The following is a 20,334-nucleotide window of genomic DNA, read 5'->3' on the forward strand; positions in this document are numbered from 1 at the left end:
ATGAATGCTGGAAACTTGTTAATCTTGTGCTAGCAAGGGAAATGTTTATTCCATCCTTCCTTTCTTTTGTTCTATAAAGGAACAGACTTTGGGCTCCCTTAAACAAGTACAGAGATATTACAGGAAATGTCATTTCCCCTTGAAAATACTTCCATGTCTTCATATACAGACAGTGATATGTAACTGCCAGTTATTTTAACAGTTTCTTCCCAGGAAAAAATGAGAAAGAATGTTCTCCCACTCTGAGGTGACTAACTACCAACTGTAGCAAATACCAAATTATCACCCACTTTAAAAATATGTAGTGACACAGTGAAAAAAAAAAAAGAGCCTGTGCCCCTGCAAGTGGTAAAATTAAGAAGCAGTTATCATCAGCTGTGATGCAAGGGAATTCATGCCACCAAGTTGAAAGAGACTAGATCTTAATGTTTTCAGGAGTGTCTTCCTCCAAGCCAGAATTTAGATCATCTGACTGCATGCAGTGCATGCAGCATGAATCACTCATATTTTAGCTAGTTAATCCTGAGCTAGACTGCACTTAAAATTCTTTCTAACATTAATAAAAATGACCCCAGTATCTTTTTCATAATGTACGTCACTTATCCCACTGTAAATTCTTTCTTGCACAGGGAGAGCCCTTCCCCCTCTAGTACATTTTAAGTACCAAAATATCACCTTGGAGACAGAAGAGACACTGGATCCACACAGACTGCGCTCGATCTCCGCCGTTGGGGTTTTCGACAGCCCCATGCCAGCTGTAGCAGGCAGCTTCCTCACACCCGGGCTCACAGACACTGGGAAGGAAAACACTGATTAAATTCAACACCTGATTGCATGTTACAGCACATTTCTGACTACCTTAGGTCTGACTCCAGCAAAGACAGAGGGACTATACACACAGAACAAGAAGTCACAGATCCTTGGAACATGAATACATCAGCTAACACCCAACATTTCAAGGGGAGACAGCCTATCAGGATACTATGCCTACTTCCCTGGCCCTCCTGCAGGCTTCAGGGGAGCAGTTAACTGAACTATTTAAGATTTAAATAATTTAACTGCACATCAACACTTGCCTGATACAGAGGTGAGATTGTTTAAAGGGCCCAAAAAGACAGAAGATCAGCTACCAGAAGGAAGTTACCTTAAGTTATTTGGGATAAAAAAGTCAGCCTCAGGTTCCTTCCCCACATATTCACCTGCTCCTTCCCATTCAATGCTACCATTTCTCAGCCATTTTCTGCGCTGGTTAAATACTTAAAGGTGTTATTTTTAACTAGGATTGCTACAATTCACTTCAGTGCAATCCCCATCAACCACTTACAATCCTAAAATTCCTCATGGAATAGACAGATCAATGGCCTAATTTAAACTGGCCACAGGGAGTTAGTTCCTCTCAAAAGAAAGAAAGGTGATATGCTGATAACAACACCTTTTCTGCCTTGAGGTGGTTGCATTTGGCTTGGCTTTAACTGTGCTGTAAAGCCCCTCTAATGAAACAGACATTTCACCAAGATTCTGAATGCAAAGGTCTAACAAAACCAGTGGATATGGGTCAAAGTTTCAACAGCATTTGAAAATGAATATGTAATCCAAGTTAAGAGAAAGAAAGAGCAGTCCTAGACCTAGGACTAGGTCTAAAAAAAAATAAATCAGGTGATTTTCATCCAGTTCATCACAGTAGATGCACTGGTTCAAACTTTTCAGTTTTACACAGAATTTGCAGAACTTAGGAAAAAACAACTGAAAGTTACAGCAAACCAGATGATCTCAAATTCAAACTTCACTTTAGAAGAATGTCCCTATCTCATATCAAATATGTGGTGGGAAAATAGGCAAGAAAAGTCAGCATAAGAAATGGGTCATTTGATGACAGCAGAACTCTGAAACTCCAGCTACCACTAAAGCAACTGGACTTTATGCTGGTAGATTTCCAGAAAGAACTTCCAAAATCAGTCAGCTAAGTAGGAATTTATAAGACCTTCTGATTCAAGCCCATGCATGACAGTATCTGCAAAGTTGTGAAGTCAGATCCTGCCTAACTCTGAAAGTAAACCAACAGGACAACAAATGGTAAATGGCCACATTTTGATGTCTTAAGTGGTCTATGAGCAGACTGCAAGACACAAGAGTTCCAGAGAAAACTCAAGCTGTTCAACAAAAATCTGCTCAAGACTTTACTGCAGTACTCACTCTGGTCACAGCCAGGTCTGACATTGTCAGGAATGATGGGGGCTCCACTGCCATGGCTGTAGGGCAGGGGAGAACCTGTCCTGTGCATGTATCCATTGCAATATACATCATATGTGTACAGCTATATCTGTGTCACCTTGGTACCCATCCAATTTCAGGCTGCCTTGTATTTAACCAGAAAATTCATAGCTTTAATGCTATGACACAGATTATAAAGAAATTTGCTTCACTTGTGAAGCAGAGAAACAAGGTTGCCCTGTCTCAGGCAGGAGATTAGATCAGTTTAAGTGGAACCAGATTGCTGTCATCAGACTCTAATTGAATGTCTCCAGCAACAGCTGGATGTCCTCACTGGTGGAATCTGTTCGTTTTCTTTCATCATCTACTAATCCACAAGGTCTCATGGATCCTCATGTACCCTCAGTGCTGTTTTCACAAGTAACTTTTCAGAATTTAAAGCAGGCAGTCCTTAGCAAAACACAGGTTCAACTCTCAGATCTTGATAAACTTTTAAAAGTTTTCCCTCAACCAGATAGAGACCAAATTCTCAATTACAATACAATCAGTTAAAATTCACCAATGTGGAGAACATTAGCATCAGGGATAGAAACAGTTTAATAAATTCCAGAGGGGGTGCAGGACTTTCAAACAGCAAAATTCATTAGCCTGACATAAGCAGCTGGCTCTCTACTTGAAAACAGGATCAATTATTTCTATGTTACTCTTAACAGATGTTTGCCATGATCAACAGCTACTCTGCAGTCACCCCAGGCAGTGCTATGACATTGCTTTCTCTAGTTAGCTGGAAAGTTTCCAGAGTCTACAACCTGAATTTTTCTGCATCTGTGCACGAATTAATACCCGTTTAACTAAATCTACTGGAAAACGCATCTTCACCTACACTGGAGTACACAGGCAGGTCAACCAAGAAAAACAACTGCAGCATTCTTACCTGATTGATCAAATGGATACCTAGCACTGTCCTGTCTTCCCAAGAAAGGCCTAGTGGCCTGAGATGCCTGCAGACTAGTCTGATAGAGGGATTCCAGTTCTGAGAGCTCCTGTTCTGTGTCTTGATTCCACTGTGGATGCAGGTGTACTGGGATCCTGCTCAAGTCATCTCCAACTGCTCTCTGATCAGAAAGGAGTGGACTCCTCCCAGGTACAGGAAGCCATTCAGTATTCTTATTAGCCTTCTGAGAACTGTAACACCTAGAAACATTATTCACCCAACGGTCCACAGGCATAGAGGCAACCATGCTACTAGCAGCTCCATCATCCACCTCTTTCATTCCTCCATCATGACAGTGCCTTTCCACGTAGGGTACAGGGTCTGCCATATTCTGTCCACCTCTTCTACACAGTTCTTCACTGTGAGAACAAAAACTCCCAGAAGCAACATGTTGGGCACTAAAACCCTTCAAAGAAACTACCCCGTCCCTAATATCCACAGTTGAGTGTAACTTTTCAGAAGACTGGGTTTTATTTTCTTGGTTTTGATGGATTAGCTGTCTGTAACCGGAAGATGAATGGCTGATGAAAGATTTTTGTGTTAACTTTGGAGACTTCTCATCCTGACACACTGCAGTAATCCAGTCTTTTTCACGAGTACCTTTTCTCTGGGAGACTGCATGCATTTTCTGAAACTGCTCTGCCAAGGAGCGAACGTGTCCCTTTGTACTAAATGCCTCAGATTTAGAACCGTCTGCTGTGCCATATTCACCCTGTGAGGGAAATAAAATCTCCTGGCTGTTTGCTGTGTAGTACTTATTTTTCTGCAAAGGATCCGAGGAGCACTGCTGTGTAGGGGATGAAGTTGCAGGGGTCATTGCATGATAGGCCCCTAAAAGATCAATGCTGGGCCGCACTGGAGAGCTGGCAAGTTTGGAACAAGGACTGTGCTGGCTGTCCTTTTCAGGAGATGCTGCTTGTGGTGGATGTGGACAGGAAAACAGTGTAGGCAAAGACCCAGAGTTTACTGTGTTAGCCTTGGATTGGTACTGAGGTGTGAGAACAGGCATTACGTTATGAACCTCCTCTAACGTGCTGCTACTGCAGCAATCCCTATAGTCTTTTAGCCCTGTGGCTGTCGTGTCAGCAAATTCCCCACTCTTGTGGGCTTCATTCTCAGTTCTTGCAGACCTCTCTGCCAACCCTTGCCTATAAGGAAAAGAGGGGACTTGGTCATGAAAATCAGCAGAAGCAGACTGGATGTTTGGAGAGATCCTGTTGGATGGATTGCTTTCAGAAGGGGGCAAGGAGGAAGACTCTGGATATAATGATGAGTGCAATTCATGGCAGGAAGCAGGTGGGTGGAAGAAAGAACTGGACCCAAATTCCACTTCTTTGTTGGGTTCCAGTGGTACCTCCTGGCTCAGCAGTACTTGGAGCGGGCCAGTCTGTTCACTAAAACACACAGAAGAGTAAATGATTAGCAGCAGTCATTGCTTACGTTTATCTCCAGGGTACAGACCCTGCACTAGCTGACATACAGCTCAACACACTCTCCTCACTGTATTCTGATGAAGACTTTGCATTAATTCACTAGACACATTTGTGTTAGTCCTTTGCTTCTAACTTTGTTTTCCTACTTTAACAGTCTAACTGAATCAATTTCATGTTTTTAAGAGTATTTTGCTACAGTTAGGCTTTACATGAAGTATTCTTGCACAGCACCAGAGGCATTTCAACCAGTACACTGAGTATGTGAGAAGGGATAACTGTAAGAAGAGTAGGAATAGCATTTATATAAAATAACATTAAATAACTGTTTTCAACAGTAACATCTTAGATATCTTTTAAAATACTTTGGGAATGTTTGTGATCTGAACATGAACTGACAGTATTTCTGTAAGATTCCCTCTCTCATTCTTCATGAAGAATGACTTGACAAATGGAAGAACAGGTTGGAATTTTTCTCATATCATTCTTATAGTCTAATTCTTTGAGATATTGATCTAAAACATTAAATAAAGTTCAAGTTAAATGCATAACTATTACTCTGCAATAATTTGTACCCTAAGCATACTTCTAGAAAATAATGTCAATTCTTTCAAGTACCAAAGCAAGACAGTTATATTCTTGAGTGGCATTTTTCTGCATTTAGTTAGCATTTTAATATACAGACAGAACAAACAGTAGTACGTCCACAGCCTATGAGAAAATGATAGGCTACATCAGCTCCAGCAGAAAACTTAAGGCAACTGTAAAATTACTGCTTTGTTTCCTCCTTGAGATGCATGGAATGAAAGTTATCATGAAGACCTAGTTGATGCATGTAGCAACAGAATATTATTTGTGAGGAATTGCAAACTTTGTACTGTCTACAATGTTATTTAAATCAAAGCTGGAGTACAGAACTCCAGCTATGAACAGGGTTTCTTTTTCCTTGACTGAAATATTAACATTCAATTGGATATAACATTTTGCAAAAGTAACGCTCATTTCACAGAGCAGCCGTGAGTGAGTTTAGCATTAGCAAAACTAGTTAAGAAAGTGCTTTTCATTTTCTTAGAATCTGCCAAATGCCTAATTTGAGCTCTGCATTTCTCCTGTAAGAGAGAATATAATTGACTCCTGATTGACAACAGGATCAGCTTTCATTACATGTAATTCAGGTACTGCAGAAAAAGAAAAGAATGTTATGAACTATAGCCTGGCAGGTGTGCAAATTAACTGGGTTTGGATATAGCTGTACCCGACATTTTACAGAAAGGAACAGAAAAATGATTCTCATCTGAGATTTTACCTAAGCTTCTGGTAATACAACATGTTAGGAAGGGGAGAGGGGAAAAAAGTAACAGTTCAAGAAATAGCCTAGAAATTGGATAGGGATGGTCTAGTGCTAGGAGGGAATGGCATGGGAAGAAAGAAGGATTAAGCTGCATGCTAAAGACAGTAGGAAGAAAGGATCAGTTATAGCAGAGAGTTAATTATGCTGTAGTTAAAGTCAGTATGGAAGAAAGAATCATGAAGAGACACTGAGGAGGGCTGGTAAGCCAGGCTACAGGATGCTGAGAAGCACAGAAAGAAAATGAAGAATGATGGAGTAGTCAAGGTGACAGGATCAGGATCTGGATTCAAGAGTTGTACCAGTGCACCACGAGAGAAGTGGACTAGAAAGAAAAGATCAGTGTACTTGACAGTTTTCAAACTACAGAGCACTAAACATACTGGCTAATATTCCCAACATAAAAGCAGCTATAGCAAAATTTTGACTGCAGTACAGTCTTTTACTGACTGAGTCCTGAAACTGCTCCTGATTATAAACAGTCACATTTTATCCTAACGTACCCCCACTTCTTTTAGCCAGATTATTGTCTATTGTATTTTTTCGCTTGGTGCATGAGACATCAATGCTGCCAGGCACTGACTGCTACAATTCTGTGTCACAGATCACATTCTGAACACATGCACATTGGACTGTTCTATAAAGACTGGGAGAAAGGGTGGTGGGGGGGGGGGAAATGGGGTAGTTGACTGTTTTACAATAGGATTGAACCTAGAGAAGAGAAGAATAGGTGTAACACAGTAGGACTTGGACTATCCAGGGAATAGACAATAGTTTGCTATTTCTTTCCAGACTGCACTGCTCACAGATGCAGCCCGGGTGGTGCCCAGGCGAGGTACTGGCACTACCTTGTAGACTGGGCCATGGTGCCGCCCTGTGGTGGGTGGCAGGCTGGCGGAGGCAGCGGCTGCGGTGGCTGTTGGTGCTGCATGCGATCCTGGAGGCTCCGGGCTTTTCGGATACTGATTTGCAGCTTCTTATCGACTAGGGCTCTGCTGTGAGTGCTAGCGCTGGCATCATGCATGGCAAGTCTTAGTTTAGCTAAAATGCAAAAGAAAACATAGCAGAAAACAAACAGAAAAAAGGAATAAAATTGAAAAAGAAAAAAAAAAAAGAAAAAATATGCAGCAGGAACAAAAAACATGGACCATGCAAATACTGCCACAAAAAAATTCACAAGGATGCTACTGTTTCCATTAATGCACATTCAGCTTAGCCAGGTGTACAAACACATTAATTGAAACTAAACCAAAATAAAATAAAAATATCGTTGTTTTAGCCCAATTTCTCATCCCTTCACACAGGCTCTTTCCAGCTCTACTACAATGATGCTTCATTCTGTCATGTACTCTTCTCCTGCATCCTCTGTACCTTTGTGCGGGACTCCCTTTGTGCGCAGGAATACCCAGCTGGGATTTGAGATTCCTTGCTGGAAAGAAAGCTAATAGAGCTGTCACTACAGCTGTATGCTGCACCCTTTATTCTGCAGTCCATAAAAGCCAATTTCTAAATGAAAACAGCACAGGAGCTACTCACCCTGTCTGCAGCCATTCTACACAGACAGAGGGGAGCATGGGGTGAGACAGCCAGCCAGTCATAATGGAAAAACACCAAAAATAAAATGAAATCACATAGCACACATTCTCAAAGGTCACAATGCATTTAAGCACTTCAATGTCCTAATGCTTTTTTCTTCATGAAAGTTAAAGTACAGCATAGTTCACTTCTGCTAATCCAGAAGACTCTAGAGTGGGCTACCATTTTCTTCCTATGCTACACCCTCCATGAAAAACAGGGGAGCTTAATGGCCTTTGCAATTCGGCCTGACAATGGAGAAAAATTGTGAGGACTGAGTGGGAAGGGGAACCACCTACCAGGTGCTTGCTGAAACATAACAGCACCAAAAAGGGCACATCAGCACCCCAGTGCTCTTACTGCCTTAACACTGGAGAGAACAACAAAATGAATGTAAACATGAAAAAAACAGAGATGAAGAGGAATAGGACTAAAACCCCCAAATGGAAATGCTTATAAAAATGAAAAATTCTCTCCACCTGCATGTTCCTAAAGAGCAGCTGAACCCCCTAGCACAACCTGACCACTTACTGTGATGCGGCGTTTCAGCCTCTATTCTGTATTAGTAACAGTCAAAGCGCAGTAGCTCAGGCGGTTACGGTTACTTACATATAGCTTCGTTACAGAGAGCCAAAGCTGCAGCACAATCCCCCTTCTGCTCCTGATTCAGCGACTCTTCAAAGATTGAGTCTGCCTCCTGCATCGACTTCTCAAAGCCATCACTCCTCCCTGCAAATGGGCAGCACCCTTCATTTTGGTTTCATTATTGCAGAACCCTCACTTACCCTCATCCCATTTGTGATCACCAAATCCTTCCACACACGGATTCTTGCAGACGCTGTGCATATTCCAGACTGCACCACCTAACCCTCCCTAAGCAGAAATACATCTTGAGCACCCTGATATGCTTGACATCCATACAGTAAAACAACATGGAAGGGATTTTTTCCCTCAAATTTTCTTTAGTTGAGAGAGTTGTACTGGCTTATTCTGCTATTTTCAACACTTTAAGTCAGTATAAAAGATGGTACAGACATAGAAGAGAGTCAGTTCAAATGACTTCTGTCAAGTAGGAATTAAACTAAATTTAGAACCAAATCTAAACCAAAATGTATCAGTAAAAGAAATACAGCAGATTAGGGTTTTTTCATTGTATGTTAATTTTCCTGACAAAATCCATCTGCCTCTTCTTCATCAAAATGGAAACAAACTGAAACAACCAACATGTCTGGGGAAGAAAATTCAGGAGTTGAGTGTGAACATAAATGCTTGCATGAAATACTTCCATAAATGAGTTTAGTGCATACACTTAACTGCTGTAAGTCAGAATATAAAAACCCAACAGGTCTTGCAACTTGAAAAACAAGGTGGTGGAAGCTGAGAAGAAGGGGACAACTGTCAAGAATTCCTTTTGCAACAATTTGGAAAACAGTGCTGGAGAAGGATAAATAATTTTGGACACAAAAAGAAACTGTGTCCTGGCATCATAACATCCATTTCTGAGAGGAAGAAATGCCCAAACTATTTTGTGTCACCTATTAGGCATTATGCAAATTATACACTAAAATGTAAACATTCAAATGAGGCAGGGAAAATAGAAAATAAAACTTGACTTTTACTCTGTTCAGGGGTGGGTCTTTTTTAATGGAACATCTCTGTCATTGTGGCAGAGAATGTGAGTACCTTGATCAGCCAACAATAAATCACATTCTCTCAATATGCATAACACATGCTATGGCCTGACCTGCTCCCTAACATCGCTGTGCACAGATGTAAATACAAACTCTTTTACCATAAACCCCAAAGAATCTGCATTAAAAGCTAGTACTGGAGAAAGAAGTGAGAATTGTTAGAGCAGTAAGTTAATCAAGCAGCACAGCACCTTCAGTTTCAAAATCAAGGCAACTGAGGCTTGTAATCAAGGGCAGAATACTAAAGTTAGCTTTCATTGCATGAATTTAGCAGTTTACTTGAGGGGAAAATGAGTCACAAGCGTTCTGGAGTTCTGCATACAAGCAAGCCTTCCAGGCAGTCCAGCAGCCTGTTAAGCTATTATATCTCTGACTGGGGTGGGGAAAGACTGAAAAGGAATAAACAAAGGCTTCCCTAGATCTCAAGTCAATGCATCTGGACTCCTCAAACATTCTACTAAATTCTTTTTGGATTAAGCATTAGTCTAGTTTACTTTCTTTTCAACAAAGAAAAGCTAAGTAATTTTTGCTTCCATCAACTAATAGAATAGATCAAGAAGAGGGGTAAAGTACTGGAGAATATGCTGTTTTCTTTCATGCAGGAGAAGCAGAGAAGACAACATGCTCAGCAACAGAGGTTTACTTTTCAGTTTTTAAACTACTGGCATTTATGTTACAAAAGTAAACACTATACTAATAGAAAAATATATTTATCTACTCTGGTACATCAGAATTTTTGACCTGGTTACCAGCAGGCCATAGTAGGACTGTAAAGTATAACTGATGGTCAGTAAAAATTATACACACATTCCCAGTCAGACATTCTCATGGAGATCATATTGTTCAGCTGTCACTGGCACAGTGTCATTCTGCCTGCTGAGCAGCTGGCATGGCTGTAGGTTGCAAAGCACAGTTGGGATTGTGTCCAAAACTGGCACTGCTGTGGGCTGGCCCTCTTCTTCCTCTCCTTGAGCAGCAAACCAGCAACCTCAACTCCCTTCTACATCAGGTTGAAGAAAGCAGCATGGGGATGCCAGGAGGGCTGGCAGCACAGTATACCACAGCAGGACTGCCCTGATCATATATACATTAGTTAAACCAGAGCCCAGGTGTTCACTCTTCTTGGCCTTGCTCACCCTCCAACAACCCCCAGTTAAGTGTTCCAGCAGGTTTCAAGGTTCACTCTTGACTGGGTCAGTGCACTTTATCCCACCTTTCTCCTGAATCCTCTTACTGGCTGATGGAGATTCAGGGCTAAAACAAAGTATTACACGTGAATCCTGTCATGTTCCCTCTGTTCCAGCTGCATCCTTCCAATTAAACCTGTTTTGCTGCCATCTCCTCCCAGAAAAATGAGGAGTCATGGAAAAGACAATCGAACTTCGTATTTGGTTTTTAATTTTTTAAAAATTCTTTTTCCCTAGAAAAGATAGGCAACTAAACCCTGCTCAGATTTTCAATTAGATCCAGCCAGAGTACTTGTCCCAACACCTGTGCCGTGGGTCCACAGCCAGGCAGGGAGAAACACTGCACAGCACAAGGGCAGAACAAGCAGAATTGCTCAGGGCTGCAAAGGTACTAAAATCAAGCGGAAACAGAATGATGGTTTATATTAACCACCTCTGCTGCAGATGAAGCTGAGGTGCCTGAAAGGTAAAAACAGCCCTCTCATTCCAAGATGCTGGTTAAAGGCTTACAGCTAAATCAAGGTATCAATACTATCAACAGCATGTATCACTAAAAAATTGGAAAAATGCACATATACTAAGAATATCTCTACATTATTTTGCTTTTTCATTTAAGAAGAAATTTGGTCAAAATACTAAACAGTTTTTTTACTCTCTACAGGTTTGAAATGGACCGTATTTCACTTCCTGAAGGCACATATCTGTAATGGGAGGTGGATGTGGCGAGAGACATGCACACACACAAATAAATCAGGAAATTACATTCAAAGGTTCAAAAAACTTCAGCACTACCATCTTGCAAAATATACTGCATTCAAAGGTTACCCTGATTCTGCAGTTCATCTAGATCCATAAACCTGCTGGGACGGGGATTAAAGCCCATTGCTGCCTCCATTTCCTTTTCTCTTTTTCTGCGTAGCTCTTGCTCATGTGCTCTCCTTGCCACCTCTTCTTGCAATTCATCCAGCTCACTCTTTAAAGGAACAAAGATGTCTCCACCTTCAAAACAAACAAGTAACATTTTTGATAGCTACATCTCTTAAAGTATCCCTTAAAAGACAAGGCAATATTACTGGAGAATAAAATTAATATTAGGTAATAAGAGTCTGAGACCACAGAATTGCAGAACATAAATTTTGTTAAGTTTTATTTATAAAAATACAGCAGTGCTTCAAGCTCCCCTGCAGCACAGCCCATGGATTCACTGACTCACACAAACAGCATATAGAACAGAAAGAACCATTGGAAGAAATAACCCTAAGCTGATGATGAAATCTTGAGGCTTCTTGCGGTGTTTATAACTTGTAAATAAAGCTATGTCAAATTAGCCAGATCACTAGCTCGTGGAAGTTAAATGGATACCAATGAGATGTTTTTCATCTAACTGCATGAAGTGGATGAAAATGGGAGGAAAATAAAGCACCTCAATATCCTACACAACAGAAATCCATCAGTTCTCATTCTCACTCCAACTATTACTGGTATTCAGAAAGTGTCTCCCCTGCTGCCTTTCCCTTCTCTCTCTGGAAAAAAGTATTTGCTTAGAATGATACATAAGCAGAAAAGCTTAGCCTCAGCCCAAACAGCTTGTAAAAGATTCACAGTTCTAACAGTTTTGAATTTTGTATAGAATTACAAGCTGGTTTTCAGAACTTTACTAAGTTATGAGCTATGCTTGGGAAGGTCTTTTTGATGGCAGAATATTGAGTTATATGAAAGAATAGGAAAAAATAGTTTTATTTTATCATTTAAGTCAATACACAAAAAGACATGCCAGAGCAACATGATCAAAGGAATATTCCAACAGGTTTTTTGCAATGCCCTTTGGTAAATCTTATAATTATTTCTTATAAAACTTATGTTCTTCAAAGTTGCTTCTCCCTTTCCTTATAATTTCCCTGTCATCATAAACATCCAGAAAGCAAAGAACAACTCGATACATTTTACCTTGCATAACCACCCCTACAAAGTGTACCTTACCATTTCCCATGGTGTGTGGGCTGTTTGTCCAGCTCCCAATTGATGAAGCTGACTCCACTTCCAAGATGCTGCTACTGTGAGACTTTGGGATGTTGCGCCATGCAGGAACAAAGGCACCTCCTCTCTTCATATGAACATCCCTCCAAGAAGAGAGTAATTATAGTTTACCATTTGACTAATTTCTCCAGGAGAAATTGCATCTACCTTTTTTGTATCCACACAAACATATACTTGCATTTTAATCTAATTTTTAAAGAAGTCTACCATAAGAAAATCTTGGAAGAAACAGCGGAAGAGAACGTTAACAAGGAGGACAGTAATTCTATTCTCCTCCATAAGATGATGCATTTCTTATTAAACTGTGGTCCAGGAGTTGTTCAGAAGAGATTCTTACCTATTGTTTATTGGCCATAAACAGTGCCAATTTGTGATTACCTAAAGCTTCCTAAGTCAAGGAAAGAAACACATAGTGCTATTTTTACATACAAATATTACAAGTATGTCAGAAAACAAAGATTTCTATACAAGGCTACTGCTTTCTGATTTTGTACAAGGTATCTAGGAATCAATGGTCTAATGCAAACAAAAAGAACTATGAGTTACTCAAAGTACAAGCTTTTAAATCATAGACTAAAGGCACAACTATTTCAGATGCATCACTTTAGACCGTATTTCCCGCTCACTCAAGCCCCGTTTTTTTCTCTGCTTACCAGCGGGAAGTTATCAATATACTGAGAAGTACAGGCTCCCATTTCCCTACTATTTCTCCCCTGTTCCAATACAGCTATATGTAAAACTAGGACCACTGTTTTGCAAGATGTTCTACACCATTATGTAACTACAAAAAAAATCAAGACTTCAATCATTCCAAACATGAATTCTGTTGAAATGTACCTGTGGGTGCTTGAACTTTCAGACAAGGGCATGTCCAGACTAACTGGGCTGTTGCTGTTGCGCTCACTGCTTTCATAGCCAGACTCCATCCTCTGTATTAGGTGAGGATGTTGATCCACCACATGGTGCTGGGTGCCCCGGCCCAGCACACCACGCTTGTATCTGACATTTGACTGGCTTGACCTTGTTTCGTGAACAGCATGCTCCTTCACCTCATTCTCAGTAAGTTCTTTACCTGTCAAGATAAACAACACAGGTTGGTAAAAGACATAAGCTTCAATACCAGCAAAACATCCATACATGTCAGCTTCTCAAATATGTTTAAATCACAAGCACCATCCTTAATTTTGCATAAAACCTGCAATATTAAGCAAGAAAAAACACAATACTTTTACAGCTTTCCTAGCAATTTTAAGCAATAACTTGTTCACAAATTTATCTTTGAGTCTTTCTTCAGTATAACTTACCATATTCCCCCTGAGGTAAAAATTATGTCTGGAATGAAAATCCTTTCTTCCCCAAAATAATTTTTATTTGTACAAGATAATTTTACAATATATCCAATTGCATTTCCAATACTCTGTCATATCTATTTCAGATGCTCTCATTTTTTACACTGTTTATTTTGCTATTTATGATTTGTTGTGGCTTATACAGAGAACAGGAAAACTTGTTGGTTTTTTTTTAAATTCTGCCTTATACATTTCACAGTCTTTCCACTTAATTCTTGTTTGTGTCCATTCCTTCCCTGGAGGTGTGTTCTCTTCCCCTTCGCCTTCCCTTTACATATCTCTTTATGCTTCCCAATTTGTTTCAATTGTCAAAACCAGCAAAGTCTCCATGTACAAGCTGCATAGCTGTAAAATCTTTCCAGATAAATCATCACTGGCTTCCACGCTCTTATCTTCACAACAAGACCTCTGCACTGATACACAAGGTACTTTCTGCACCATACTCTGAGCCATCAAGTAAAAATACCACGATGAGCCAGAGGAAAAACCAGAGCAATACAAAAGCTTGCTCCAAAGGACAGACTTGGGACACTCAGTAATATAGCTTGTGTCCATTCAAGCAGGGTAGATGGTATAGTTTCCCTTAATTTTCCCTTAGACAGGAAACGCAGGACACAGAAATCAAACAGAACTACCACACATGCAATATGAATACCCACACAGGATTCAGTCTTCACAGACATGACTCACCACTGACCTGAATTCCATGCTCAAAATTTCACTTCCCACACATTCTGAAGTAAATCTTCTCAAACTCTTACCTGCTTCTTCAGAGAAAGGGCTAAGCTGAGTGTAGCCACAATGTTTCCTCTTGTCTTTACTGAAGATGCTGTCTATATTCAGAGACTCTCTTTTGGGTCTCCACGTTGGCCGGTACCTGCTAGATGAACTGGACTTAGACTCACTACTGGTACTCTCCACTTCCCAGTCGCGGGTGTGTGCAGAAAGGCTTTTTGAGGGTCGTGTTTCTGCCTGATCCACGGTATTCCCTCCGCGAGGGGAATTCTGGATGGTTTGGGAAATCTGCTGTGGTCTGCTGTGGATCATATTGCTCACTGTCTCTTTAAATTCCCTCAGCCTGCTGGTGCTGCTGGATGGTTTGGGGGCAGTTCTGGGGGCTTGTTTCTCCTTCAAGGTTTCCCCTGCAGTTTGTAGAGACAGCAAAAGCCACAAAAATAACTTCAATTAAACTAGCAGCCCTACTTGCAGCATCTTCATGCAGACTTTGAGAAGTACAATCCAAAACAACAAAATTATAATATAAAATCCGACACTCCCTAAACAAACATCCAACCAAAACAGACCTAAATATCAAAAAGCAAAGAGAGGACTAAATAACGACAAAGATGGAAGAAACAATGAGGGAAATGCACATACACACTGAGAACATTAAAAAGATTCAGAAAGATACTGATATTTAAAATAAAGTAACATCTCTTGCCTTCACTGTGGTATCCTGATGACTGAGCCTCATCTCCTTTCCGCCTAGACCGGCTAGAACTCCTCTTGCGGTCTGCCAGCGAGCCCTTCTTTGAAACATGCCTCTGATTGCACTCACTGTCAGTCAGGTGGCCTGGAAGGAGGAAGAACACAGCAGAGATGACAAGAGCCTTCAGATCAAGTGTTCACTGTGCTAAGAGCAGCAGGACTCTTGCTCCTTAGGAACTGCAGACACTTCAACACTAAGTGGCAAGTTTAGGTAAGTTTTTTGTATCTCTAAGTTTTTGGTTTGTCTTGGAGAGGATGTTCCATTTTTAAGGTCATAAAAGAACAATACAACCCCTCCAACGACTCTGGTTAATGACAGCTTATCCAAGTGCCAAGGAAAATGTTGACTCTGCTTTGTCTTCGAACAGTCTAAGGACACCACTTTCTTGCTGTCAGTTTTAATGACCATGAACATGAAACTCCTGTGGACAGCTTGCCAGACATTACTCTGTTGAATAAAGACTCAAACACATGAACAAGTTACCACCTAATAATAAATGACTGCACATCACCAGCTGCTCTGCACTAACTATTCATCTCTTTGCCTGTAGCAAACACCAAGTAATCTGAGTTAGCCTAGTCTACAGTGAAGAAGCCTCACTTGGCTCTCAAGGGCCAAGCCAGCCAATTCACAAGTGCCACAAGCTAAGAGCACACCCACAAACTATGAACATGGATCAGCTGACACACAACACTCCCTTACTAGAGCTTATGTGTCTGAACGCCAGTATTTTCTCTTCAACACAATTTACTCCCCATTTCCTCATATCAAATGGGAATTAAGACTATTTGACATCACAGGTTTTCTGTATTGCCTTTGCTCAATTCTATGGTTCTCACACAGTCACAGTCCTAAACCTGCAAGCACAAACACACGCATGGCTTTACTCACGTGAGTAGTCCCAAGCAGACATGCAGGATAAGAAGGGAATTTATGATAAGCTACAAAGACTTTTTTCTAGCCTTTATATCACAAACTTTTACCCCTCATAGGATGATAGGGAATCAAAGTCCCTAATAACAAATAGTGGTCTAACAGCCCCCAGAGTGCATAGCTGGCCCTCCTGAGCCTTCTCCCTGCTCTAGAGATTAGCATCAAAATCAACAACATTAAAAGCAGATTCTACATATAAAATTGTACCTGCAACAGTTAAAAAACCAATTCACTGCAACTACAATTGCTACAAAGATATTACAATAAATGAGCAGGAAGGAATCCAAACAATAAAAAGCAAGCTACACAAGGTTCACTTTTCATTTGCAAAGGAAAGAGTAATTTTGTGGTGAAATTTTTTAGAAACAAGCAGACTACATAAAAGAAAAGAAATTAAGGAAGCAAAAGAGAAATGTTGGCAATGAAAATAAAAGATGTGTAGCACTTTGGTACATAAGTCTGTACTTTGATGGATTTTTTTCCCCTTCACAGCATGGACTGCCACATATCTTTCAGGAACTCCAAGAACAGTATTATCCTTGTAGTGTCTCCCCCCAAGACAGAAGAGAGTGATGTTTCACTTCAGCATGCACAACTTCTCTAGTTAAACATTCCAATCTGATAAAGATTGTTTGGTAAGCATCCTTAACTACCATGAGAGAAACTATTTGACAGTATTTAGTGCTATTAGCAGTAGCTGAGGGTTTGCATTGAATAAAGCCCAGCTCAGTCTTTTAGAATGAAGGCTGCTAGCTTTGCATTAATATTTTCTTTTCCTTTCAAAGACTGCAAATATTGTCCCATTGTCATCAGACGTTTAATTGCCATGGAGGAGATGTCAAGAATCAGAAGTCCTTAGGACACAGGCTTTGTTGTCTTTATTGGGACACTCTGAAACAAAGACTAAATCCAACATAATGCATGAATATAGGAATTAAAATCCCAAATATATAAGCTAGCACTTAACACTCACTTTTTAAAATTCACTAGAACAACAATCCAAGACTTTTGAGTGCCTAACAATGCTTAAAAGTTGTGTCTTGATGGATGTATCACTTAAACGCCTCATCCTCTAGACTTAGGATGGCTTCACAAGCAAACAGCAATATTCCAAGGAAAAGTTTGGTTTTTTAGGAGTTGCATGTGTGTCTAAGAGCATGTTAGAGAAGGAAATTAAATCAAATGGGTTAAGACAGAACACCCTCTACTCCCTCCCCCTGAGATCTCAGTTGCACGAATAGGGCAGCCAGAATACGCACATTTTTCTCAGCAGCACAGGTGGGTAGGAACAAAGAGAGGGCTTGTGCCCCACTCTTCTGCCCCCATTCTGAAGTACCCAGGAGCCTGAGGTCATGCAACCCAATGGTGGAGCTTCCCTGGAGGATGATGTGGGATAGGGTCCATAACTTTCTGGGCTGGAGTAGTGGGTAAATGGCCATTAAATGAAGAATCCTGCTCTTGCCCAGAATGATTCAGTTGACAGGTCAGTGTGGATGGCCTCTTTATAGCCCCACGGATCGCCATTTGATGACAGAGCAGTTGTATTAGTTGGCAGACTGACTTTTTTTGGAAAGGTAGTGGGTAGGTAAAAAAAGAGGGGAAATGCCCAGACAAGCGGTTAGCTAAGGGGATTGGACTGACTATGGCTAAGGCTGAATCAGGGAAGATAAGGACAACTGAATTTAGGTGGAGAACTGGGCTAAGCTGAAGGGAATAACACAGGAAAGAATCAATAGGAGAAGAAAGAAAAAGAAAAGGACAAAGTCACTAAAAATGACAGAACAAAAGGTTACATGCTGAACTTCATGCTTACATGTTTGCGACCATCCCCCTTACTCTCCTTTTCTGCCAACTTCTGCATGGCAAGTTTTGCAGGCAGGAACCTAATCCAATAAACTCTGTGCCATTTTTGCAGACTATTTAAGAAGTATACCACAATCTCTTTCAATGTTGTCTTCTTTGTACACCAAAGACAAACATACATTTTGTTTCCACATCACTCAATTTCTGCTCCAACTTTCTTTTCTTTCTCACACCCTACCTAAGGCTATGACTGGTCCCTACAGCATTAAGTATTTGCTAAAACACTGGAAGGATTGTTGGGCTATCTTAACCTGTGTATTACAGTTACTCAGGCCTCTGATGAAGAATGAAAGAATACTAAATAAAATGAACTTGAAACATTTTTTTCAGATTTTGATGTACCATAGATTTTACAAATGAACCAATTACGATACAAAAGAGGAATAACTTTACCAAAAAAGGACAAAGCAGTCTGACAGCTTTGAAACTCTGGTGCAACCTAACAACTGCTGATTCTACTCTTAGGTCTTCTTAGAAAATCTATTTACAGCACATTAAAGTAACTTTTCAAACAGAAATAGCAGATCCTACTTCTGATGCTACTGAAGTCTGACCTTAACTTATGCACTACTTTTTTAGAACTGATGTTAGAAATTACTGCATGCAGAAACAGGCTGACTGTGGACACTGGCCATCAATAATTGAGGAGATCAAGTCTTTAGACTTCCAGTTAACCTCTTTTCAACTAGGGAGTGTGAGGCAGACTGTTCAGCTGCCCAAAGGAACATATATACAGACTGTCTTCTCACTGGATATTCCAGCTTAACTTGCTTCCATGGAACAGGCAGGAAATTATCTTATGCTCCTCACTGGTGCAGTAAATACTACCAGCACTCACTTACACAAAGTCTTTAGTTCCCAAGTATGAGGGACTCTGGTGATGAAAGCACCTTTTCCAGACAGCTGCAACTCCTGAAACGAAGTAACTGCCCAGACACGAGTAAGTAGCTCACACAACAATTACCAAATCCTACAAAAGGGCCATGCAGACTCCAACTCACAGAATTATATAACAGAGCAGGCAGTATTGTGGATAACAGAAAAAGAAATCTCTAAATGCTTGTCTGGCTAGACACAGGTCTATAGAAGCCAACAAGACTTTTAAATTATGGGGTTTTTTTGGTGAATGCCAACTGTTCATTACAAATCAAAAACTCAGGATATTAAACACCGTTTGCTATTCTATTACAGGTTGTGTGAATATATAGAGATATTTTCAACTAGAATCCACTGAAGTCATCTTATCTAGTGACAATGATCACACACAGATGTAATAGTATCTGCTACCTGTGTCCCTGCTGCTTTGTGAAGCGGCATCATTCTCCACATTGTAGATGACTGTCCCCTGGGAGTCAGAGGAGAAGTGACTGACCACAGACTCGTGGTGTGCCTGTTTGTAAGGATAGCTGTCTGTAGAGGAATCTGTCCGGGTATCACTGGAGATGGAAGGTTCCCTCCCTGGAGAAAAAAGTAAGGTCAAGGAAGCAATGTCAAATTTCAATCTTTTTCTGCTATTATAAAAGTCAAGAAAGACTAAGAAAAGAGAGCAGGGGCAACTATACAGAAGTTAACAGAAAAACAGAATACCAAGATACCAACTCAGATTCAAGAACACCAGAGATTATGGGAAAAGTTTGCTCCTTTGGAAGCAGGGACACAGTGTCATTCCTTCTAAAACCCCGTTTCTTTCTTCCTCTTTTATAAGTACAAGTTTATCAAATCTTTTTAATATGCAAAATTAAACTACATCCACTGGACTGCAAAGTACACATTACTACCATACTGAAATTATTGTTCATTTTCAACACCGTTGAAAATGTTGAGTGCAACTACAATATAAAACACTGCTTTGGAGAAAGCAAAAAAAAAATTACGCAAGTACAAAATATTAATATGTGTAACAAGAACATCATGTTATAATAACTCACAGGTTTCATCTACTACAACTCAAAAGCTATCTGGTATAAACTTTGTACTGAAATACTTTTATCTAAAGCAAAGTAACCTGCTCCTTCTCAAGAAGCCAGCATTGATCCCTACTGAAAAGTATGAAGCATCATGATTCAGTTTCAATACAGTAATACTTGAACTCATTAGTGGAGGTGAAAAGGGCAATCTCCTCCCTCCACTTTTCAGTGAATAAAATTTAAAAAAAGTAATTAAAAGTAAAATCTAAACAGTTTGAAGACTATTGGTAATTTTACATATGCGATATATACACTCCTTA

General features: G+C 40.3%; 1 protein-coding gene across 3 annotated transcripts in view; it reads right to left on the bottom strand.

Annotated features, from left to right (window-relative positions):
- The window catches only part of USP54 (ubiquitin specific peptidase 54), a 91,561-nt gene that overhangs the window by 4,389 nt on the left and 66,838 nt on the right, over nucleotides 1-20,334 (bottom strand). The window contains exons 10-19 of one of the 3 annotated variants that reach the window (XM_066554215.1): nucleotides 19,395-19,565; nucleotides 15,264-15,395; nucleotides 14,584-14,964; nucleotides 13,311-13,545; nucleotides 12,417-12,556; nucleotides 11,262-11,435; nucleotides 8,168-8,287; nucleotides 6,832-7,024; nucleotides 3,146-4,599; nucleotides 676-794 (exon numbers count right to left, since the gene is read on the bottom strand). In XM_066554215.1, coding sequence (XP_066410312.1) covers nucleotides 676-794; nucleotides 3,146-4,599; nucleotides 6,832-7,024; nucleotides 8,168-8,287; nucleotides 11,262-11,435; nucleotides 12,417-12,556; nucleotides 13,311-13,545; nucleotides 14,584-14,964; nucleotides 15,264-15,395; nucleotides 19,395-19,565 — 3,119 coding nt within the window. Of the gene's footprint in view, nucleotides 1-675; nucleotides 795-3,145; nucleotides 4,600-6,831; nucleotides 7,025-8,167; nucleotides 8,288-11,261; nucleotides 11,436-12,416; nucleotides 12,557-13,310; nucleotides 13,546-14,583; nucleotides 14,965-15,263; nucleotides 15,396-19,394; nucleotides 19,566-20,334 lie in introns of those variants that run through there. The other 2 variants (XM_066554216.1, XM_066554217.1) reach the window with 2 other exon arrangements.

Source organism: Molothrus aeneus, chromosome 8 (genome assembly GCF_037042795.1).
Source record: "Molothrus aeneus isolate 106 chromosome 8, BPBGC_Maene_1.0, whole genome shotgun sequence".
In the NCBI taxonomy this organism is placed as follows: domain Eukaryota; kingdom Metazoa; phylum Chordata; class Aves; order Passeriformes; family Icteridae; genus Molothrus; species Molothrus aeneus.